Below are 25775 nucleotides of genomic sequence, written 5' to 3'. Positions count from 1 at the left end.
ATACTAGATATAGAATTTATCGATTATCAGAAATACCTATTATAAGCTTATCTTTTTATGGAAACTTCAAATAGTTATAAACCTCAAATTATGAAATCTTATGTGTATACAATAATCTAATGCTTCACATCATTGTTATTTTTATAAAAAAATATTCTTGAGATCATACCACGTTGCCCCCAATATAGTTGTATTATGCCCTGAACCAAATCTGTCTTTTACAAAGACTGCAGCTATAGATTTTTCCTGTGTATAGATAACTTATCTTCATACCTCATTTTAATGTATGGGCCTATATTTAGAATAAAAGTAAATTATTAGTAATAAAGCCATCTGTTTAAGGATTAAGCCACTTCCCCAGGGCCTCAGTTTCCTAATCTGCATAATGCTATAGTCTAGTTCCAACTTCTTAGGGACTCAAGTTCCTTTCCAGTTCTAGATCTATGATCTTTTATATAAAATTGTTCTGCTTGGGGAGACACATTAGTGTGATTGTAATTATTCTATTTGAAGTCTTAAAATACTTCCCTTTTAAAACTTCAATTTCAAGGAGAAACGTCCTTTAGTTCACTCTCCCACCCCTATTTCTCTAACCCCAACCATTCTTCTAAATCATATTCTCTAACCATTCACATCCATTTTTATTTATTCCCAATGAAAGCAAAACTCTGGTCCAACTTCAAAATCCTAGGTTACCCGAAAAAGTGAACAGTGGAAATTAACCGAAATCAATCATTTTGCTATAGTAAACAAATAACTAACACAAGTTAAAAGTATATTTTAGCTAAAAAGCAACCTTTATAAGTACAAATGCCACCCTTTAAAAGTTTTAAGTCACTAGATACATATACCCACATGACATTCATAAATATAATAGCAGTAAAATACGTTTTAACATGCTCCCTACATATCTGAAAAGGAAAGCGATACCATTCCTCTTTTGCAGATTAAGACTGATGTATGCCCTTACTCCCAAGATGTAATCTATATTCATATTAAAATAAAGCCTGTCCAGTTATTTTTCAGTCAAATGAAAAACCCTACCCCACCAATATCCAACATGGTTGGCAGATATAAAAAGCAATCTTTATAAGGACGAGAGAAAGCTCTTTTAATTTTACATTCTATAATAAAGGCAGTTTTAAAAACACTCCCTCCAATTTCAATTATTTATAAATTTCTATGAGCTCCATCTGAAAACCAAACCGGCACAAACATACCCACTATTTAAATTTTAATGTTTATAGGAAGCTTTACAATGGTCAAGGTCAAATCAATTCTGAATTCAAGAAGGGTTCTAATTCATTCCTAAAATTCTCGATAGTGCTTTCAGACCAAAGCACTACAATGGTAAAACAAAGTCACTACTTTTGGACACCAGTTAGTTAGTATACAAATGATGGCATCATTATGAAATAGATCCTTCTCAAAGCCTCCGAACTGCAAATCTCCAATCCTCAAATTCCGGGTCATTGTGGCCAACCAGTTTTACTAGGCTGTTGCATAAGTCTAATTTTGGACAAGTACGTTTTATTGGCAAACACACCTAATAAATATAACTATACAACATTTACTTTCAAAACTTATTAAATATAAAGTAGAATTAAAATAACCTAATATATTCCAAGAATGTCCCCTAGCAGCTCCTTAAAGATCGAAAGGTTAATAGCGATGATACATCTGCAGAATTAATCACGAACCTTAAAACAATGGACTTCTCTCAAAAGCCTAGTGCCATTGCTATAATCCACCTCTTCATCCCATATTCTTTTCACCTTTTTCTCACAAACTGCAGAGCCTTTTCTCAATTATATGTAAACTGTAGCTACAGTACCCTACCCAGCACTTCAACATCCTGCTCCATCCAAATCCGAATTATCAGAAATTTTCCCTCTTTCAAATCTCCCAGGTCTCAAGACCAAATTAGGGCTCACAAGACTATTAGCTTCACGTTATGACTAACAACGTTAAGGGGGAAATGCTGCCTCTTGACCCTAACTACTCAGGTATCAACCCCACCACGACCTTCCCCCCACCTCCATATCTCCACTACCCGCGCAACGGCGCCCGGACGGGCCCATTCCTCCCTCCCCCTCCCCCCGACAATCCCTCCTCGGCCCATCTGCGTCACAAAACTTTCCACTCCGGAAACGCTGCTTCGCCAACCGGGACAGTGGAATCAAAGATCTCCCCTCAAAAGGAGAGATGAAACAAGTTCCAAACCCTTTAAACCAACGAGAATGGCTTAAAAATAGGCCTCCCGAGGGCACTCATTTCCCCCTTCGTGTTTTCCGACTCCTCCGCATCCCCAGCGCTGGCGGCTCCCCACTCGCTCCCGCCCCCCGCCCCGCTAGCGGGCTGCAGCGCCGCCCAGCCACGCAGCAGCACACAAAGGAGGCCGCCGCCATTACCCAGAGCGAAGGCCGTCAGCCCGCGCGCCCCCGCCACCATGTTTCGGGTCTTCAGTCCCTCATCATTCACACCTTCCACAAGCAAGACAGCCCTCACCAAAAGCCGGAAACAAACATTACAAGATTAATGGCTAACACAAAGTCCTGCTCAAAAGCCAGCTTAGAAAAGCAAAACACCCTTAGAGTAGCACAAAAGACTCCAGACAAAGAGCCCCCTCCGGCGCGCGTGCACCCAACCCCCCAGCGCGCGCTCCCGGCGCGCGCTCCCTCGTCCCTCCCGACTCACTTGCGCACGCTCGTACAAAAGCCGCCATTGTGCGCGGACCACGGACAATACCTCGGGCGAGCCGGGCCCTACACAAAGCCCGCCTTTCCCTGGTCCCTTTCCACACGGTGTTACCGACCTTCCCCCCGACTTCTTTCTCTCCTTCTCCACATCCCCGAGAAGTCGACTTACACCGGCCCGGAGCACATGACTCAAGAGCCGGGATACTCTCAGACCAACAGGGTTTAGCACTGCGCCACAGGCCAGGCTTGTGGGGGGAGGGCAGGAGTATGATGAGATCCGCGCGGGCGCTGACCCCCTTCCCTCCTTGCCGTCTTACCTGCTGATCCAGCCCGAGCGCATTCTCCACCGCCACATGACTCATCCCTGAAGAGTACCGGGGACTCTGGCGTTACCACTGCGGATCAACTGTGTGTGGGGATGTCTCACCGCAAAGCACCTCTCACCGGGGAACTGCGGCTCTGGAACGCCCGGCGCGGCCACGGCCCTAATATAGCCACTCCGACGGCTTGTACGTCAGCACGTAAGACGTGCCCTCCCCCGTCGCCTCCTCTCCTACCCAGCCCACACCTCCCCCTACCGCCACCACTACCACTTCTCCTTTCTGGCTGCAGCGCCAGTCAGCCCTAACCTCGCGGGAACTGTCTGTCACAACCTATTCTTCCACCGCTTCAGCGGAGAAAAGTCCTCCAAAATTCGCGAGAGCTTCTCTTTCACTACCCTCCCCCAAGTCCTTTCCCCTTTTCCCTCCCCCCTCCCCCCGCCCCCCCCTCGTCCTCGAACCCTCAAGGCCTCGCGAGAACTCCTCTTCGCCGATTTCTACCAGACTCGGAGCGCTCAAGATCTCGCGAAAATTCTCTTTCTCTTCACCCTCCCCCCAATTCTTCTTCCTTTTTCTGCTCCTTGTCTGTGGGCTTGGGAGATCTCGTGAGATTTCTCCGTTCTAACCTGCCCCTCCCCCGCCCCCACCCCACCCCCACCCGCCTGCGTGTTGCCTTCCCGAAGTCCGAGCTATCCAGAAAAAGGCCGAGAGCGGAGAATGTGGAGGGTCACGTGACCGCAGATGCCGGGCGCAGCGGCCATTTTGTAAAGCGGGGGATGGTGGCGTGGATGGAGTCCCAAAGGGGGCGGTGAGGGAGAGGGGCAGGGCGAGGGAGGGGAAAATAAAGAGTCAAAGGGGTATAGGGGGCGCTCTGCAGGACGGAACAGTGACCCCGGGCCAGGGGGTAGGGAGAGCGTCGACAGAAGTCCGCTCACAGATGGACTCTCCTCTGCGGGCTCTGTTGCCAAGGTAGCGAGTGCGCGGGCTGTGAACCGAAACCTCCCCCTTCCCCTCCCTCCGCGCCGGCGCCGCGCGCGCGCCCCCTCCCCCACGCGACGGGGAAAACAATGAGACAATCAGACGCAGAAACGACGCCGATTGTTACGCACCTTCACCAGGGCCCCGGACCCCCCCACCGGCATCCCGCTGTGCCCCCGCCAGAACTCCGGCTCTTTCTCCCTTGGTTTCTACCCCAGCTTGGGGGGGAAGGGACGGTTACATGACAACCTTCTATCTCCCCCTTTTCTATTCCCTCTCTTCCAGAGTTAGCCTGGGTCCTGGGGATCTGCCTGGCTGGCCCCAGGGACATGCTAAGTGTTAACTTCCCCCACACCCCGGGGCCTCTGGTGCCGCCTCTCCCTGGGGGGCCTGAGAGCCTGGCTCGTGGCCTCTCCTCCGGGCAGGAGCTGCCACAGCCGGGGTCTAGTCTCCAAGCAAAGTGTATGCCTGAAGACCAGGACTCTTCATCCATTGGGGGATCGGGGAGGATGGGGAAAAACAGGATTCACCCAGACTCTTCAACTCAAGAAAATTAAAAGTATTAAAAGTAAAGCATGGGTTTTGTGCCTTGTCTCAAAAGTTATGGGATTTAGCTTTCAACAGAAACAGCATTAGAAGGGTACCTGATGATCGATGAACTGGCATTGATTGAATTCCACTCTCATTTAAAGATGAGGTAACAGAGGGAGAAAGTGATTCACCCAAGCTTCCAAAGGTAGTATGTAGAAGCAAGACCAGATAACAGAGAATGAATGAGTAAATGTCATGGTCCTTCTAAAATAATGTCAGGAATGCTAAATGTTGAATGACCTGAAGCTATGGACAACAAAAAGATTTGATTTTGATTTTTTGTTTTTAGAGAGGAGCCGGAAGCCTTGAAGAGATGCTTAGATGGGAAGATGATAACTAACAATGGAGAGAAAACAGAGCTGCTCAATTCTCATTTCCTGTTTTCTCTGCAAAAGTAAATGATCTTTATACTGTTAACGACAGAACAAAAAAATGACTAATAGGGAGTTGGTATCCCAAGGTAAATAAGAAAATATTAAGGGAGCACATAGTTGCCTTCAATAAATTTCATTTACCATGTCACCCCCTACTTAATAAATTCCAAGGATCACATAGAAAATCCTGTATCATGCAAAGCCCTTTATAACCTATCCACCCCCATTTCCAATCTTCTTATACAGGTATATTTTGTTTTATTGCACTTTGCACTTACTGTGTTTTTTTTTTTTTTTACAAATTGAAGGTTTGTGGTAACCATGTGTGTGGATGTAGGTGTCATTTCCCCAACAGCATGTGCTCACAGAGAGTCTCTCTGTCACGTTTTGGTAACTCTTGCAATAAAATTTTTTCATTATTATTGTATCTGTTATGATGATCTATGATCAGTGATGTTTGATGTTACTATTGTAATTATTTTGGGACACCATAAATGGTACCCATATTAGATGATGAACTTAAGCAATAAATGTGTCTTCTGACCGATCCACTGACTGGCCTTTCCCTGTCTTTCCTACTCCTTTGGGCCTCCCTATTGCTTGAGACACAACAATATCGAAATCATGTCAATAACCCTACAATGACCTCTAAGTGGACAAGTGAAAGGAAGAGTCACATTGATGCAGTGAACTTCATTGTCTTATTTTAAGAACTTGTCACAGACACCCCAACCTTCAGCAACCACCACACTGATCAGTTAGGAGCCATCAACATCTAGGCAAGACCTTCCACTAGCAAAAAGGTTACAACTCCCTGAAGGCTCAGATCATAGTTAGCATGTTTTAGCAATAAAGTGTTTTTCAAATTAAGGTTGGTATGTTTTTTAAGATGTAATACTATTATAGACTTCAGTAGACTACAGCACAACTCACTTTATTATGATATTCACTTTATGGGGGGGGGGGAGAGACTGAACCTGCACCAAGGTGTTCTTACACATTACCCTCCACCACATAGTCTTTGATCCAGGGACACTGGCCTCCTGCTATTCCTTGAACAAGACACTCCCATCTTCGGACTTCATATGTTTTCTCTTGTCCCCATATCTAGAATACTCTTCTCATCTCTAAATTCTGGCTTCAGGTACCAATTAAAATTGCATCTTCTACAGGAAGCCTTTCCCAACCACTGTTAATTGTAGTGTCTTCCTTCTTTTAGTAATTTCCTATTTTTCCTGTATATAGCTCATTTGTACATATTTATTTGCTTGTCTTCTATTAGATTATGAGCTCCTTGAGGGCATGGATTGCCTTTTGCCTCTATTCATATCTTCAGCAGTTAGCACAGTGCAGGGCACTTAGTCAACTAATAAATGTTTATTGACTTAGTCTAGATGAAATACATTCTTAAAAGAACTGGTAGATAATTATTGAGCCACTGTTGGTGGTATTTGAAAGATCATGGAAAACAGAAGAGAGATCACAACGCTGGAAAAGCAAATGTTCCAATTTTCAAAAAAAAAGGAAAAGAACAGTCTTCAAACTATTAACCCATGAATTTTACTTTGATTTTTTGGGGAAATTCTAAAATAGCTCATTAAAGAGATAGCAAAAGCTAGAAAGGGGAGTGATGATTACAAAGAAACAGTATGACTTCATCAAGAACAAGTAATGTCTGACCTAATTCTTTAAAGAAAAGCAAATAATTAAGGAGAGCGCTATGGATATATTCTACCTAGATTTTAGCAAAGCTTATTATAAACTTTCTCATTTGTACTTGAGAAGATAGAGATGAATTGTGTGATAATGTAATCAAATAGACTTAAAACTAGTTGGATGGCCCAGACTCAAAGTGTAGTAGCTAATGGTTTACAGTCAGAATGGCAAGAAATTTCCAGTGAAGTACCCCCACAAATAAATGTTTGACTCCATGATTAATTTTTTTTCAGTGGCTTGGATCAAGACATAGTATCATTAGATTTTCAGATAACATTAAGCTAAATAACAAAATGGATGACAGATTCAGGATCCAAAAAGATATTGACAATCTGTAGTAGTGGTTCTTCACCTGGGAATCCATGGATAGATTTCAAGCAGTTAACTTGAAACTTGGAAAATAATTACATCCCCCCCCCCCCAAGTGAATTTCAGCATTTCCTTCAATTATGAATGTAAACAACAAACATCATTCTGACAAAGGGTCCATGAGTTTCAATTGTCAAAGGGTTCCATGACACAGAAAAAAGTCAAGAATCCTTAGGCTAGACTACAGCATTAGCCTGAATTTAATAATTTGAAAATCAATAGGGAAAAAATATAGTCTTACAACTGAGTATGAAAAAAAACTTCATAAATGTAATATGGGAAAGGCATTGTTAGACAGCAGTTCTGAAAAAGACCCATCAATTTTAGTGGACTAGAAGCTCAAGATGAATCAGCACTATGATGTAGCAGCCACAAGTTAATGCAATCTTAAATCGCATTTAGGGAGATATAGCTACCAGGAATAGTAAAGAAATAAGCCAACTGCACCCTAGATTTTAGCAAAACTTTTTGTTGTCATCAGACCTCATCTACTATGTTCAAATCTGGACATCATGGTTTTAAACTGGAAATTGTCCAGAGGAGGAAACTGGGATGAGAAAGTTATTGAGTTGATATTATATGGGAATTGATCAAAGGATCAGGGCTTTAACCTGGAGAAGAGAAGACTGGGAAGAGGAGTAGGGGGAGACATGATACCTGTCTTCAAGTATTTGAAGGATTGTAATGTGGAGAAAGGATTAGATTTGTTCCTCATGGCCCCAGAAGAAAAAATGCAGTCTATAGAGGACTGGCCTCAGGAACAGGAAAACTTGAACTCAAGGTCCCTCTCTGACTCTGGGTGTTCACGTGATCCTAGATAAGTCACTTAATCTCCCAATGCTCTAAGCAACTCTAAGACTCTAAGTACGATGCAGAGATGGTGTCAACCAACATTGTAGAATTCCCTCGACCAGGAAATTCCCAATGGGAATGAAATCACAAATACAGTTTTTGTCCCTCTCACTTTTGACCTCAGTGGGCAGGACCAGGAGCAATAAGTAGATGTTGCAAAAAGCTCATTAGGTTTAATGTCAGGAACTTCTTAACAATGAGATCTGTCCAAAAGTAGAATCAGCTGTCTAAATATATGGTGGATTCTCAAACTTCACAAGCCTGGATGACTTCTTGTTGTGGATATTATAGTGGGGATTCCTTTTGTGACTGAATTGAACTAGTTGGCTGCTGAGTTCCCTTCTAATTTTTAAAACTATGATCATTACACTCAAAATCCATTTTTTTTTTGGTGGTTCATATATAGAATCTGAGGTGTTGTGATGACAGGTAGGGGTTGCAGAATAAAGGATGTACTGCAGTACCTGCTATAATAACCTCCACCCTTGAAATGGCTTGTTACCTTATCTCCTATCAGTACGTTGTCATGGAGAAAGATGAGCAAGGGTTTGGGGATTCAGAAAAACTGAATTCTGATACCACTTCTGCAGTTTACAATACAAACAAGCTGTAAGTGCATTGCTGAGTTTATCAAATATAGAATCAAGTATATATTTCCCAAGAGTATTTCCCACTTTGGCCTACTTCTGTATAGTATATCTAGAAATACTAGCATGTGAATACAATTGCATTTTGATTTTTTTTATTGCCACCTTTACAAAAATTGCAAGAGATAAATAACAATAAGTCAATTAATAAACATTTACTAAGTGTACCTACTATGTGCCAGGCTCTGTGCTAAATAGTTTCTTTTTTGCAATAAAAATCTGATATGTATACACAAAACCAACTCCTATACCTTTTTCTAATCTGGTTTATAACTGTGTGATGAAAATAATTAGCTCACATTTATATGAAAATAGAAACCATATTCCACACAAAGTCATTGAAGTTATAGGAAAAGAATTAACAACAATATACTGACTTTACAAAGTTTACAAAGTACAATATACTAATATTTACATAACGCAAGGTTTGGAAAAGGCTTTACAAATATGAACTTGTTTTATCTTCACAACAATTCAAGTAGGCACTATTATTATCCCCATTTTTTGGGATGAGGAAACTGAGGTAGATTCAAGTTAAGTAACTTGCCTGAGGTCACACAGCTAGTAAGTATAGGAGATTTTCATTCAAGTCTTCCTGGTGCCAGGTCCAGCACTTTAGTAACTGCACCACCTAGCTATCTTACAAAAGAAAGAAACTTCGGGGTGGCTAGCACAGGCCCTGGATTGAGGAGGACCTGAGTTTAAATGTAGCTTCAGACACTTAACACTTACTAGGCATGTGACCTTGGGCAAGTCATTTAACCCCGATTGCCCAACTCCCTCCCCCCCCCAAAAAAAAGAAATTCTAAAAGAAAGAAACTTCAGCATTCTTTCCAAGGACTGATTCATAGCTAATTCTACAGGGTAGAACAAAACAACAAAAGAATCTCACCTGTTATTGGTAAAGGACAAAGAAGGATAATAATTATCACTTAAGAATGCAAAAACAGTTCCATATTGAATCTCACTTAATGTCGTATGTTTTTACTTCTTTGAGCTGACTGGATGGAGCTTTAGCAAGCTGTAATAGGGAAGAAAAGCTTCCTTATCCTTTTTCTATTCCTTTTCAATCAGTGAAAATCATTTCAGTCTATTTCTCTGGATCCACACTTCAAAAATGCTAGTTGAATGATCACAAATGAGAAGATCAAATTTCTAGTACAACAAAGGATTTAGACTGTAATGTAACTCCTTAAATGTTAATTACTTTGCTAATTCTATCAATATGCCAGCTTCTTATACTGAGAAATCATAGTTTGAAATTTAGTAAACTTTAGTTGTGTTCCCCTTTTGCAAAGTTGGATAAGAGGAAACAAAATAAGACCTTCACAAATCACATCTAAAGGGGATGATTTCAAACATGAATTTTTCACATGGAAAATTAATAGAGTAATAGAGGACTTCTATGTAAATCTCAACCCTGACACTTAGTACCAATGAAACTCCTTTTCCTCAACTGTAAAAATGAGCCAGGGGAGACCTCTGAGGGCCCTTTCAGCTCCAGATCTATGATTCTACATTCTTAAGTCAGGATTACTTAGTCACAGTAAAGACTAGGTAGGAATGTGAGACTAATGGAAGAAATAGTTTAAAAAAATGAACAGTCTGGCCTGTTCAGGAAAAAAACAAAGGGAAACAAGAAAGAGGTTTTTATTTATGGTTCAGGACATGATAGGACCCTTTTTCTTTATAAAAAAATGAGAAAGAAGGGGAAAAAATTCAACATAATTTTAGAAAAGTTCAAGATCCTGCCAAACTAAATTTATAAGATTAATATGGTCCTAATACCTAAATCAGGGAGAGATAAAGGATAGAAAGAAAATTGTAGACCAATCTCTCTAATGAAAATTGATACCAAAATACTGATTAAAATATTTTACAAAGAAAATACAGCAACAAGATGAAAATATTGTACATAATAATTAGATTGGATTTATGTTAGGAATGCAGAGTTAGTTAAATATTTGGAAACCTATAAACATAATATGCTATCAATAATAAAAACAATAAAAATCATATCAATAGATTCAGAAAAAGGTTTTGACAAAATACAATACCCTTCTATGTTTAAAAAAAAAAAGATAAGGGAATAAGTGGACCTTTCCTAAATATGATAAATAACATCTATCTACTAAGAGGTCACATTATCTCTTTTGGAAAAATACATGAGGCCATTCCAATACAACCAAATGTAAAACAAGGATATTCATAGTCACCGATCTTATTTTTTATAGTTCAGGAAATAATAGTTATAACAATAAGAAGAGAAAAAGAAATTGAAGGAATAAGCATAGGAAAAGACAAAACAAAATTTGCACTTTTTGCAAATGATGTACTTAGATAACCCTAGAAATTCAACTGAAAATCAGTAAATCTAGTAAGGAAGTAGGATATAAAATTAATGCTCCAAAAATATCTACCTTTATGTTACAAAACAAATCCTGCAGAAAGAAATAGTAAAAGAAATTCTATGAAAAATATATAAAATGTATAATGTATAAAATATCTGTTGTTATTAAGACACAAGTATTATATGAATAGAACTACAAAATATCCTTTACAGAAATAAAAACAGACTTAAAGAATTGAAGTGATTAATTGCTTATAATTTGACTGTGCCAATATAAGGAAAATTACAATATTATCTGAATTAACTTATAGGTTCAATGACCTGCCGATCAAACTAACAAAGGATAACTTTTTAGACTTAGACAAAATTAACAACAAAATTCCTTTGGAGAAACAATAGGTCAAGAATCTCAAAAATAATCGTGAAAAAATGTGGGAAAGAAGGAGCCTAATAATACCAGATCTCAAACTATGTTACAAAGTAGTAATCATCAAAACTATTTAATGGTGGTTTAAAATAATAGAAAAATTCAGCAGTTCAACAGATTTGGTACACAAGGACCAGAAACAATCAAACATAGTAGCATAGCATTTGGTAAACCCAAAGATTATAGCTACTGGGATTAAAATTTACTATTTGATTTTTAAAACTACTTAGAAAACTAGAAAAAAGTCTGACAGAAATGAGTGGTAGTCCAAAACTAACCTGTTTGTTAAAATGTTTATAATTCTGTTCAATTAGTATTCAAATTTGTAATATGATAAAAGTATAGTCAACCATGGCAATTTATGATGCTGTATGTGTTTTTATTCTTCAGAATAATATGTGTGTGTGAGAGAGGTAGTGGCCTGCCAGTCACACATACAGAAAAAAATTAGACAAAGAAAATAGATTCTCTGTTGGAACTTGTCAGGATCATCCCAACTAGTGATTCTGCAAGGAAAAGTAGGAGAATCTTATTAATTTATATTCCATAACTTTCCCAAGGCAGGGAGAAAGATTAAATGAATCCAGACTTACTACACCAAGCAAATTCTAAATGTAATCTACTTGCAAGTAGGCATTATTTCATTTATTATATCTGTATCCTTAGCATCTAGCACTGTGTCTGGCACATAATAATGCTTTTTGATTGATCAATAAATAAGCTCCTAAATGATGGGAGGACATTTGACTGATAGAAATTAAGAAGCCTTTCCTGATAACCCTTTCCTAAATGTTAATGCTAGTCCCTTCCCTCTGTCTATTATCTCTAGTCATTTATATCTTGTTTGTACATAATTGTTTTCATGTCAACTCCTCCATTAGATTCTGAACTCCCTGAAAGCAGGGACTGTTTTTTGTTTTGTTTTGTTTTTTGCCTTTCTTTGTATCTGCTGTTTAATAAGGGGTCTGCCACACAGTAATCATTGTTAAAAAGGAATAGTCATCAATAAACATTTATTAAACACCTACTATCAGGCACTGTGCTAAGCACTGGGAATGAAGCCCCTGCCCTCAAGGAGCACATAATCTAATGAGGGGAGACAACAAACAATCAAATATGTATTTTAAAAGCTATATATAGAATATATTTTGTTGTTGTTTAGTCATTCAGTCACATCTGACTCTTCATGATCCAATGGACCATAGCATGTCAGGCCCTTCTATCCTCCACTATCTCTCAATAATATGAAATAATTAAAAGGGAGAAGGCACTAGAATTAAGTTTGGTTGGGAAAGACTTCCCATAGATGGGGATAGAGAGGCTCATGGGAGATAAAATGAACAATTTCAAACCTATGCATTTGATCAAGACTCTCCTCATTGGTGGAGAGAATGATTGCACTCCTCTGTGCCTGTATAAGGGTTGTAGTTGGTGAGAGCTTGAGAGCACAGAGTTGTTCTGGCTTCCAACTTTGAGAGGATAGGCTCAGGAAAAGGAGTTTTTTGTTTTGTTTTATTTTGGGGTTTTTTGGAGGGGGGAAGGCTGGGCAATTGGGGTTAAGGGATTTGCCCAAGGTCCCATGGCTAGTAAGTGTTAAGTGTCTGAGGTAAGATTTGAACTCAGGTCCTCCTGACTGCAAAGCCATTGCTCTATTCATTGTACCACCTAGCAGCCCCCCAGGAAAGAAGTTCTGAAGGGAGAGAGAGTTCAAGGAAGAAGCTGAAATATCGAGAAAACAATGCCTTTGTCATGTCCCTATTCCAAGCTTACTTCAACAGAGACTTTGGGTAATTTTATTTTGGGTAAAATTAGGGATTCTCTCTCATTGATCTGAAATATCTCGTGCTCAGTGGGAAAGCTCAGTTACTCTCCCAGGCAATAAGCCTAGTATATTTTAATCTGTCTAATTTGTCTTATGTTTGTTTGCCTTCAGTTTGGATAAATGAGTTTATTAATTATTCACTATGTTTGATGGTGTAATGGGAATGGGAATTTGAAGATCTTCTCTGCCCCTTAATAGACCTAGGGGAAAGTAAAATCTGCCCCCTAATAGGCTGAATATAATCACATGGAGCCTGTGATGGAGGGAATTTGCTAAAGAGTGGAGCAGAGCCCACAGGAAGCTTCCCTGCTGTGAAGATAAACTCTGCCCTTTAATAGACTGAATGTGGTAGGTTCACATGGAGCCTGTGGTGAGAGGAGTTTGCTGAAGGGAGGCAGAGCCCACAGGAAATGGGTCAGATCTGGCAAAATGTTGGGAGAGAGAGGATGCTCAGGCAAGGAGTCAGATAGGCTTGTGAGTAGAAATTGATCTCGTATTGGTTTGTGGGAAAGCTGAAGGATGCTGTGGCTCTCAGTGTTAATATGGCTTCTTAATGTCTTTGGTACTGTGATAGAATCGGCTTACTGGTTTTGAGATTCTGTTCTCTGGTGTCTAAATAAATGCTTCAGTTCTATCCTCTCTCTGGAGGGTTTGGTAAATTTTGTGATCAAATGTCATGCGATACTTATAGGCACAGTCTTTATCATGATCATGGGTGCTGTAAATATTGCATTGGCAATACAGATGGTCTGTTTAAATGGCATTTGGTGGGAAGGGAATCAACCTTCAGATACAACATGGGATACATTAAACTACAGTGATGAAGAAAAGTGACTGGAACCTAAAAATTATTTTCCCTGGATAATAGGAAATAGTTAAGATAATATGGTGAGGGAGGTGGCATAGACAGATATAATTCTGGTCTGATACATCTTCTCTAAGTATATCAAAGCAGCAAGAAAAGAAGCAAAGTCTTCCTTGGAAAGGGGTAGACTAGATTCTAGAAATAACTTTTCACACCTGTCTGAAATCCTCTTTTTGACAAACTCATGATGACATACATATAACTTAGATGGGCAACATGTACACCTCAAAGGTAGAGAGAGAGAGAGATAGGTAGATAGATACATATATACATATACTATCTAATATACAAAAATGTAGCTTGTGGGTGGCATAATAGATATGAGCTGGAATCTGGTCTATCTTTGTAGAGAAATTGTAGGACTGTCTGGCACTACCAGTAACCTGACTGGAGAGAGGGGCAGGCAAGATCTATAACTGCTTCAGCTGGGTGATCTCTCCTGTCTTTATTAAAGCTATTAAATGAGAATTATATCTATCTGCCATCTCTTAAATAGCTCTAGTACAAGGATTATGATTTTAAGAGGCTCAGAATGAAAGCTGCTTCCTTGATCACTTTTATGGTAATCCTTAGCTTACACTTGACAGTTATCACCAAATTCTGATTACACAAAAGATCATAACAAATAACCAGCAAACCTCTTATCAAAGAAAGTAGCCAAGAGAAACCATAGTTGTTATACAGATTAGAATATACCAAAAAACAGCAGAGTAAATGAGTTCTTTAGTTGGGAGTAAAATAAAACACTTCAGTTCAATCAAGAACAGAGGTCACAATCAATCATGAAGGAGAAGGCTGGTGTCAGTAGCCAAGGGAAATGATGGAGTGGCAACTTTCCCTATAGGTCTGCAATTCTGGGGCCCCAGTCTACCACTCAGTCTGTGCCTCATCTCTCTCTTGAACTGTGTCTTTCAAGTCCTCTCTTGATCCTTTCATCTCCAATGAAACAGAAATAAGTCCCTTCTCCATGCATGCAATGTTATAGCTCAACATTCTCTCACACACACAGTGCAGCACCTTCAGGGCACTGCTCACAAAGTAGGTAGATGTGTTACACGTGAAAGTTTTTGCACAAACAAAATCTATGCGGTTAGAATTAGAAGGGAAACACCTGGGGAAAAAAATCTTGGCAAAAATCTGACAAAGATAGGATATCCAAGATATAAAGGGAATTGAAAGAAACATATAAGACCAAGAGACATTACCCAATAACCAAATGATCAAAAGACATTAACAGATCATTCACAAAAGAAGGGGAAGCTATAAACAATCATATAAATAAATAAAAATGTGTACAAATGCTGGTTACAAAACTAAAAATGTACAAATCAAAACAATTCAGGTTTTACCTCATACCCATCAGATTAATAAAGATGACAAACATGGAAAATGACAAATTATTGGAGGGTTGTCAGTAGATAGGAACACTTATGCATTATTAGTAGAGTTGTGGATTGATCCACCCATTCTAGAAAGCAATTTGGAAGAATATACCCCACATCGTGGTAGTCTTCATACCATTTGACTTAATAATATCACCAGGAGTCATAGACATTTTTGTGACTATACTTTTTTGTTGTAGCAAAAGAAATTAAGGAGGGGCAGCCAGGTAGCACAGCGAGTAAGATCACCTGCCCCAGTGTCAGGATGATCTGGGGATCGAATCTGGGCTCAGATACTTAGCACCACACCCAGAAATAACTGGCTGTGTAACCTTGAGCAAGTTACTTAACCCCGATTGCTTATAAAAAAAAAAATTAAGGAATCTGAGAGTGAAGGTGACCTCAACTGCCACCTTGAACCCAGTTCTTCCTAATTTTTGAGATCAGTCCTTAATTGACTATGCCACCTATCCCCTTCTGAGACCATAATGAACAAATCCAATTCCTTCTCTACATGGCAGGCCTTCAAATACTTGAACCTCCTTGGTCTTCTCTAGATTAAATATGGCCAGCTTGTTCAACTGATCCTCACATGACATGATCTCAATGTCCTTTATCTTCCTGGATTCTCTCCTCTGGATGACTTCCAACTTATTAATGTCCTTCTTAAACTATGGTGCCCAGAACTTAACATAGTACTCTAGATGAGGTCTGACAAGGTCAGAGTACAATAGAATTATCTCCTACCTATTCCTTGAAGTCAAGCTCCTCTTAATGTAGCCCAAGAACACATTAGTTTTGTTGTTACTACATCACACTGCAGACTTACTTTGATTTCAATTCACTAAAACCCCCAGATCTTTTTCAAAATAATTGCCATCTAACTGTACCTCTCTTTTATTATGAGATTAAGTTTTTGTATCCAATTGCAAGACTCTACATTTATCCCTATTGAATTTCATCTTGTTAGATTCAGCCCTGTGCTTTAGTCAGTCAAGATCCTTTTGGATCCTGAATCCATTATCTAGCATGTTACCTATCCGTCCCAGCATGATGTCATCTGCAAATTTCCTGAGCATACAATCTATGCTTTTATCCAAGTCACTGATAATATTACGTAGCATTGGATGAAGCACAAACTTTGGGGGAATTTCACTGGAGACATCCTGACATGCTGACATTGAACCATTCACAACTATTCTTTGAGAGTTGCTATCTAACCAGTTCTAAATTCATCTGATTGAATTGTCATGTAACCTATATCTTTCTACCTTCTCCACAAGAATGTATATGATTACCTCCCTAAACAAATGATGATTATGTATAATGAGTATGTTATTGACCCATTCTCTCAGGGCCAACCTGCTAATTCTCCCTCTTAGGATCCTAAGGTGCCCTGATTGTTTAGGATATTTCTTTCCTTTACCATGAGTTCAGGCTCCTACTAGCTAGATCCTTCAGCTTGTAAGGGGATCAGTGATTAGTACTCCAGTATCATTTAATCATGCAGCTCTGGGGCAGCTAAACATGGATAGAGTGCCAGACCTGGAGTCAGGAAGATTCATCTTCTTGAGTTCAAATCTGGCCTCAGACATGTACTAGCTGTGCGACCCTGGCCAAGTCACTTAACCGTGTTTGCTTTTCAAGTTCCTTATCTGCAAAATGAGCTGGAGAAGGAAATGGTGAATCACTCCAGAACCTGTCAAGAAAACCCCAAAATGGGGTCACAAAGAGTCAGACATGACTGAACAACAAAAACAGTATTTAGTGCAATACCTGGCATGGCACATAGTAGGCATTTAATAAATGTTTGTTGAATTGAATTGAATCAGTCTTATGGAGTCATGGCTGACCATTGATCATAATTCTTGAGGTTTTTACAGGTCTTTTACAATGACTATATTGTGTAGTGTTCCTGCTCTTTTCATTATATATTGGTTCATAAAATCCTCTCCGGTTTCTCAGAATCCATTTTTTTCATATTTTTTTCACAGAAATAATATTCCATTATATCCACATGTAATGCAGGTCTGGAGGATGTACAGTCCTGATCAGCTTCTTGATTGGCATTTCCTCATGGAGGACAATAGGAAGCTGCTTCTGAGAGAGTTGATATATTATGAGGGAAGTACCTTGGAAAGACCTGAGTTCACATGTAGGATGATTTATTGAACTTTTTTTCTCTTTTTAAAAAATCTTTGTTGCAAAGAGAGGTTTGCTTAGTAAGGGTAGGATATATGTGGAAATTAATATGATGTAAAAACACAGGGCATCAACAAAAACAAGTTTTAAAAATAATTATATTTACCTGTCAGATTTATGGAGAACAGAAGAATTTATGACCAAACAAGAGATAGATAACATTATGAAATGCAAAATGGATAATTTTAATTACATTAAGTTGAAAAGTTTTTATACAAGCAAAGTCGACACAACCAAGATTAGGATGAAAGCAGGAAACTGGGAAAGAATTTTTGCAACCAGTGGCTCTGATAAAGGCCTCATTTCTAAAATATATGGAGAACTGAGTCAAATTTATAAAAATAAAAGTCATTCCCTAGTTGATAAATGGTCAATGGATATGAACAGGCAGTTTTCAAAGGAAGAAATTAAAGATATCTATAGTCATATAAAAATTCTCTAAATCACTATTGATTAGAGAAATGCAAATCAGAACAACTATTAGGTACCACATCACATCTGTCAGATTGGCTAACATGACAAAACAGGAAAATTATAAATTCTAGAGAAGATGTGAGAAAATTGGAACACTAATGCATTGTTGGTGGAGTTGTGAACTGATCCAAACATTTTATGCTCAAAAGGCTATAAAAATGTTCATACCCTTTGACCCAGCAATACCACTTCTAGTGCTGTATCCCAAAGAGATCATACAAATGGGGAAGGTTCCCACATGTACAAAAATATTTATAGCAGCTCTTTTTGTTGTAGCCAAGAATTTGGAAATTGAGGGGATGCCCATCAATTGGGGAATGGCTGAACAAGTTGTGTTATATGAATGTAATTGTGCTATAAGAAATGATAAGCAAGCAAACTTCAAAAAACCTTGGAAAGACTTACATGTACTGATGCTGAGTAAGGGGAACAGAACTAGGTTGATTCTGTTCACAGAACACAGTTACAGCCATATTGTGTGATGACTAACTTTGATAAACTTGACTCTTCTCAGCAATGCAAGGTTCTAAGATCACTCTAAAAGGCTCATGATGGAAAATGTTATCTGCATCCAGAGAAAGAATTATGGAGTCTGAATGTAGATCAAAGCATACTATTTACTCTCTCTCCTTTTTGTTTTGTTTTGTTTCTTTCTTCTCATGATTAATTCCATTGGATATAACTCTTCTTTACAACATGACTAATGTGATAATATGTTTAATATCAATATATATGTAGAGCCCATATCAGATTGCACACCATCTTGGGGAGGGGAAGGGAGGCAGAGAAAATTTAAAACTCAAAAACTTGTGGAGCTAGCTTCCTTCTTTCTCTCTCCCTTTGGCTTCTTCCGGTCAATGGAGTGGCTGTTAGCGCAGGCTGTGGTGTAAAGATGGCTAAGTCTAAGAACCATACCACTCACAACCAATCACGAAAATGGCACAGAAATGGGATCAAGAAACCTAGGTCACAGAGATACGAGTGTCTGAAAGGGGTTGACACCAAGTTTCTGAGAAATATGTGCTTTGCCAAAAAACACAATAAGAAGGGGCTGAAGAAGATGCAGGCCAACAACACCAAAGCCATCAAGGCCCGAGCAGAGGCCATCAAGGCCCTGAGCACCAAGGCCTCCAAAGCCAAGCTCCTCAGGCCCAAGATCCCCAAGGCCAGTGCCCGGTGTGCTGGCCACAAGATGGCTACCAAGCATCCAGGTTCTAAGATCGGCATCAAATGTCCAGGCTCCAGGATCACAAAGCCTGACTCTAAGGTTGCCAGAACCACTGATCCCAAGTCTGCCAAGCCCACTGACCCCAAGGCTGCCAAGTCTGCTGCCAAGGTCAGTAAGTCAGATCCCAAGGCTACCAAATCTGGCCCCAAGGCCACCAAATCTGATGCTAAGGCCGCCAAGTCTGATCCCAAGGCAGCCAAGTCTGAGGCTCCTAAGCCTGCTGAGTCCAAACCCAAAGATGCTGGGGCTAAAGCTGCTGGTCCCAAGACTTCAAAATAGATGCTTCAGAACAGAAGGACTTGTTTAAAGCTAAAACTCCCTTTTTTTCCCAGCCGGGGTATGATTATTCACTATTTTGTACAAATAAAGTAAATGGTGAGTCATTAAAAAAAAAAAAACTTGTGGAGCTGAATGTTCTAAACTAAAAATAAATTAATTGATTAAAATTTTTAAAATTTTAAAAAGAATCATTATAGAAGTGTTTTACATAACTATACATGTATAACCTATATTAAATTGCTTGCCTTCTCAATGAGGGTGAGTGGGGAAGGAAGAAAGGAGAGAATTTGGAACTCAAAGTTTTAAAAACAAATGTTAAAAATTGTCTTTACAACAGGGAAATAAGATGTACAAGCAATAGTTTATAGAAATCTATCTTGCCCTACAAGAAAGTGAGGAGGAGGGGGATAAGAGGTGGGAGTGGGATGATAGAGGAGAGAGCAGCCTGGGGGAAGGGGTAACAAGTATGCTTTCCATCTTGGGGAGGGGGGGAGGAGAGAGACGGGGAGAAAATTTGGAACTCAAATTTTGTGGAAATGAATGTTGAAGACTAAAATAAATAAATGTAGAAAAAAAATTTTAAAAAGAACTAGAAAGGATAGGACAAAAAGTGGCTAACGGTAATACCCAAGTCACATAAGAGAACATCTAGCTGCACTAAATGAATTCAAGTCAAATTGATCAAGTGATCTTCAAACCTAGTGAACCCAAAGAATTAGCAGAAATGATTGCTGAGTCACTGTCCATGATATTTGGAAGATATTAGAGAAGAGAAGAGCTACTAAAGGCCTGGGAAAGGTTCAGTACCATACTTTTTGAAAAAGGGGAAAAGAATGTTTTCTACAATCTATAGTGAACTTGATTTTGATTATTGGAAAAATTCTAGAATATATTATAAACAGTAGGAAGAGCTTTCCCAGATTTCCCCTTCCTGATGGTTTATACATAACATATTCACATATTCCATGCCTGATTCCAATCCAGTATCTAGAGCTTTGAGTTTCTGGCTATGATATCTCTAGGCTTGGTGTCCTGGGTAATAGTGAAAAATCTTCTCTTTGGTTATGGACCTGAAAGAATGAGTGATTCATGAATGGGTGAGCCAAAACTGAGTTTGTACATAAAAGATGCAACCAGAGATAATAGCAGGAGCAGTTAAAATGTGGTGGCCAACAACAGAAGAAACATGTGGAAGGACTATAACTCTAGCATGGCATCAGCTTCTGAGGGCATAAAAAGATAAGGGCCAGCTAGTCCATAGCAATATGGAGAGAGGAGTCAGCTATGGACTCCAGAAAGGCACCAATACTCAGAGTCCAGAAGAAGGATACCTCTAAGGGAAATCTCATAAGGACCCCTTTTTGCCTGCATAAGGAAGAGGAAAAACCAAAACAAAAACAAAATTCATGCCAGATAAGCATTAGTTCCTTTCTTGACACTGTTTACTATACTGTTAATTCAGAAGAATACTATCCCTACAATTTACCCAGATTTTAGTTACATTTGAGATAGTTATCTTCTACTCTTCCTATGAGAAAGATGAAGAAATATGGGCTAGGCAATAGTAAAATTAAAAGGATTTGGAACTGGTTGGAAGCACCCAAAGAGTAGTTATCCATGCCAACTTGGCAGGGTGTGTCTAGTGGAGTGCTGTTAAACATTTTTACAAATGACTTTAATGAAGGCTTACATAGCAGCCTTATCAAATTTGGAGATGACATAAAGCTGAGGAGGGCGGTGGTGATAGGTAACTAGCAAACACCATGAAAGAGTATCCTTGAAAACTTTTTAGCCCCAGGTTCTTGCCTAGTGATCTGTCTCATACATTGCAAGATATTCCCATGTATTTATCCATGTATAAAACATTATATAGAACTTTTAAAATTATTTTAAGTTATATCTTTTCAGAATTATTCCAGTTTTGATATTTTAAAATGACATATTTTTCCTTTTGGCCATCACAGAATTAAGAAATGGATTATTCTGTACTTGAGAATACTGAAAATTAAATCCTACTCTGTAAATTTCATTTTCATACTGAGAAACTTTGATGGTCAATAGCTAGTACATTAAAGAGCAGAAAAGAGTCATTACTTAAATAGGGTTTAATTATAACCTATCTGTAGGCTTTCCCACCCACCCACCAGGTGCCTGAGCTGGAATGTGGAAGACCACATAAAGATGATAGAGTCTAACTTGGGTTGGGTCTGCTATATGTAATACTCAGGAAGTTAAAGAAATAATGATTTAAATTGAACTGTTTTTTTTTTCCCCTATCATTGGAGGAAGACACTGTGGCCTAGTGGCTCAGGCTTACCACCAAAGTTACAGGATTGGTTTAGGGAATAAATACACTGAACTGAACTTGCATTGACTTGTTGAATTTGGTTTGGGGTAATGCATCTGGAACTAGAGATCAGGATGAAGATTAAGGAGCAATAGTTGTGTGTTTGCTGTACTTCTGTGTTTCTATTGTTATGCTAAGAAACAAACATACAGAAGCAACAGAAAATGCAAAAATAGAAAGTACGGTGTTGGAACAGAGCCAAGGAAGAAAAGAAAAATTCAGGCAATTGGTTAGTAGTTTATTGTCTTGTAATATTTTCAGGCTAAGTGAATATAGAAGACAAGGAATTTGAGGCAGACTTGAGATAGAAAGACAGAGTGAACAAAGGGAGTCTCTCGATTTCAAATGGAATAATGACCATCTGAAGAACTTCTAGGTTACACCTGTTCAGTCAAGGTAAAGCCCTGTAAGAACTCTCTTATCTGTAAAAATTTCATAGACACCTTAGTGACTCTCAAGACTGCTTATCTAAAGACAGTTGGAAGAAAAGGGATTACTCTAATTAGGCCTTTCAGAAGTCAGTGTCCCTGTCATAGGTTCACAAAGTGGGCAAGACTGACTCTTGGGGGCCCTCCCCCCCCCAATAATGGGGGAGAGGAGTGGCTGTAGTTGCCTTGGATGCAACTGGGGGAAGTTGAATAAAAATAAGGGGGCAGTGGAAGCATAAGGAAAGAAAAGAAGATAAGAAAGTTTCGAAAAACCATGTTTCATCTGTTGTGTAACAGAGTTAAAGTCTTAGTGATTACATTATTTTCCAAATATACACACAAAAACGCAAGTCCACCAACAGGCTAGGGTGTCTTGCATTACTGGGAAATCCAGAATGCTTTGGCAGAAATATCACATGTAATGACTTGTTTACAATATGATACTATGTGGTTACATGACACAATATTGTGTCATCAAAATTTCAATGCAGGAAAAACACAAATTAATAATAAATTATTAAATTTAAGATGTGTTATTTTTAAAACAATATTTTATATTTTTTGAAATGATGCAAATTTTTTCAAAAATCATTAAAGTTTAAAAAAAGTAGATTTCTAGGGGGCCACTGTGTAATTTTTTTGAAAAGGGCACGGTAGGCCAAATAAGTCTGGAAACCTTTGTTCTACATCAAGAGAATGATACAGTTTGGGGGTACTGAGATGCTTTTCAGGGTCTTCACTAGGATTTCCCCTAGCTACTAAAAATGTATTTATTCCCTTAAATATTTGTTCTTTATGCTACCATTTTGTAGATCATTGTTCTGATGCTCTCATGACTTGAACTCAGTTTCTCTGCTGGCTATATGGAATATGTAAATGATAATTGGATTGGTTAAATTTTAGTTAATGATCAAAGTAGAAAACAAGGCCAACAATACTGTTTTTTCCATGCAAATTATTATATAAAAGCAAGAAAATTGCTGCCCACAGACTGCCACCCGCACTATTCTGCCTTGTTTGTTCTTTAGTTCTGTCCACATATTACTTGTCAAACAATCTGTTTCACTAGGTGAGAAAAATTATCATCTACTCCTCTACATATCCACCGAAGTAGTCCCTAGGTAAATGTGAACAGATCAGTGGCCCTATTCTGTTTTCAAACACTCATGTGTACTTCTATCTCTATATAGTCTTTGTGCTATCTGGGTTTTGAGGCTGAGAGTAAAGTAAAAATGAAAGGGAAATGGAATTCACTCCTTCCTCTGGCCCCTACTCTTGGAGTGTGGTTATTGCTGGCCAGGTCCACACATTCTCTTTCTCCCCCAACCAGGCATAACCTACTCATAGTCACTGACTTCAACTTCAACCCTGCAGAGAGATGTCACTGTAGGTGTGTAGAGATAAGAAGGATACAGGGAAGAAAGAAGAGTAACTTGCCAACCTAGCCTTCTACCAAATGGCAGCGGTGACTGATCATTTTGTCACCAAAAACCCCAGGTCCAGCTTTGCCTGCTTTAGGATGTGTATAAAAATTAATAAATCAATATCATTTTGTCTCATATTGATCCTGACAATGGACATAGTATTCAGCTTTATCAATGGGTCACATGAATATTAATATAATCACTATTTCCTTCTTTTTATAACCCCTTATTTGTAGATAATGAAATAGGCAAAGAGGTTATAACAATTATATTTCTATCCAGAGTAAGTTGGCTTTAGAATACTAACTAAATCAGGAATTATGAACTAACTTTAAAGAATAAACAGAAAAAAAAACCCTTTGGAGTAAATGTCTACCATCTCAGGCATACAGAGAGCAGTCATCATTTTTCATCAACTCTCCATGAGAGAAAAGCTCTGTGAGCCTTAGTCTTTTCTAGCCATGCCCCTCCCCAGAGATCTGCCAGGTAGACAAGTGCCTTAATGGATGTAGCAGTGGCCACCTACTCAAAGACTGGCTATACAGCCAGATGCATCAGTGCTTCCCCTCAACTTATCAAGGCTTAATTCCTCCACTGTAAAATAGAGACAATAATAGCATCCACCTTACAGAGTTTCTATGAGAATCAAATAAGAGGATATTTATAAAGTGCTTAGCATAGGGCCTAGCACACAGTAGGTTTTTAGGAAATGCTTTTTTCCTTTTTCTGTCTCCCTTTCCCCTGCCCCCAACTCAGGCTACCAATCCAGTTTTTATTCCATTTCTTCAATCTCTGTTCAAACTTGGTGTTGGGCTTCTTCTCCTGCCCTGAGAGAAGAAAGATACCCTGGTGTCCTAGTGTCCTTCATATGAAGAGAGCACACCAAGAGATTCATCTCCAGTCCAAAGAACTTCAATTCCCAGAATTCAACTTCTGCTTATAAGGTGGTACCTCTTAGAGATATCACCCCTTAAATTTACAGTATGAAACAGGGTTGGGTTCAAGTCTACCTTTGTGTGACCTTAAGCAAGTCACTTAAGCTATATGAACCTTAGGAGAAGAACTTGGACTATACGATCTTTGTATTCCTTTCCAGCTCTTTTTTTTTTTTTGGAGGGGGGAGGGCAGGGCAATTGGGATTAAGTGACTTGCCCAAGGTCAAGGTCAAACAGCTAGTAAGTGTTAAGTGTCTGAGGTCATATTTGAACTCAAGCCCTCCTGACTCCAGAACTAGTGCTCTATTCACTGCGCCACCTAGTTTCCCCCCCACTTCCAGCTCTTAATAGGTGATCCTATGGAAGGACAAATTTTTCCTGTAACTGACATTTTTTTAAAATATTAAACACTGATAGCTGTGGAAATAGTGATATGCCCAGTACGGTTTTCCAAACCATTGAATTATATATTTTAAATGCTCTACTTGGAGTAGATGTAAAGACTCGCTTGATGATAAACCACTTCACATTCCTGTGTCTTCATCAATAAAATAAAGATCAATGAATAATAGTGGTTACCAATCTATCTCACAGCAGTGGAGAGAAATGATTGTATTTGGAAAGACAAAAGAAGGTACCAAGTTCACTGGCATGAAGAAAGTATATACTTTCTAATTACATTTACTTTAAACATAAATAAACAGAATACAAATTAAGGTAAAAAGAAAAAAAAACTGCCAAGTACAAAAGTGTCACCTCTTAATTGACAACTCTTTTCTATAGTTTTTTTTTTTTTTTAATAATTCTACTGTTCTAGAGCCCTCTCTTCTCAGTCAGGGTAGCAATGTTTCAATACCACGATAATGTTTCTTTGTTACAGCTTTCAAACTCTTGTCAGATTCCTTCTCATTTCTTAGAGCTCTGTTTCTCTCTTTTTTCCTTCTTTTCTTCCTTCCTTTCTTTTTTTCCTTCCTTCTTTCCTTCCTTCCTTCCTTCCTTCCTTCCTTCCTTCCTTCCTTCCTTCCTTCCTTCCTTCCTTCCTTCCTTCCTTCCTCCCTCCCTCCCT

General features: G+C 39.0%; 1 protein-coding gene and 1 pseudogene across 4 annotated transcripts in view; one reads left to right on the top strand and one right to left on the bottom strand.

The window, feature by feature from the left end:
* The window catches only part of DDX3X (DEAD-box helicase 3 X-linked), a 78329-nt gene that overhangs the window by 13953 nt on the left and 38601 nt on the right, over window positions 1-25775 (bottom strand). For all 4 annotated transcript variants that reach the window (XM_069065727.1, XM_069065728.1, XM_069065729.1 and 1 more), the window contains exon 2: window positions 3017-3160. In XM_069065727.1, the coding sequence (XP_068921828.1) occupies window positions 3017-3061 (45 nt within the window). In that variant the 5' untranslated portion in view covers window positions 3062-3160. The remainder of the gene's footprint in view (window positions 1-3016; window positions 3161-25775) is intronic.
* On the top strand, window positions 18959-19575 carry LOC138144374 (large ribosomal subunit protein eL29 pseudogene; annotated as a pseudogene).

The sequence above is a fragment of the Petaurus breviceps genome, unplaced genomic scaffold (assembly GCF_028583685.1).
Source record: "Petaurus breviceps papuanus isolate PSGF00001 unplaced genomic scaffold, PetGlider_PUasm1.0 90700, whole genome shotgun sequence".
NCBI lineage: Eukaryota > Metazoa > Chordata > Mammalia > Diprotodontia > Petauridae > Petaurus > Petaurus breviceps.
The sequence above is the reverse complement of the archived record's forward strand: the minus strand, read 5'-3'. Positions and strand labels throughout refer to the sequence as shown.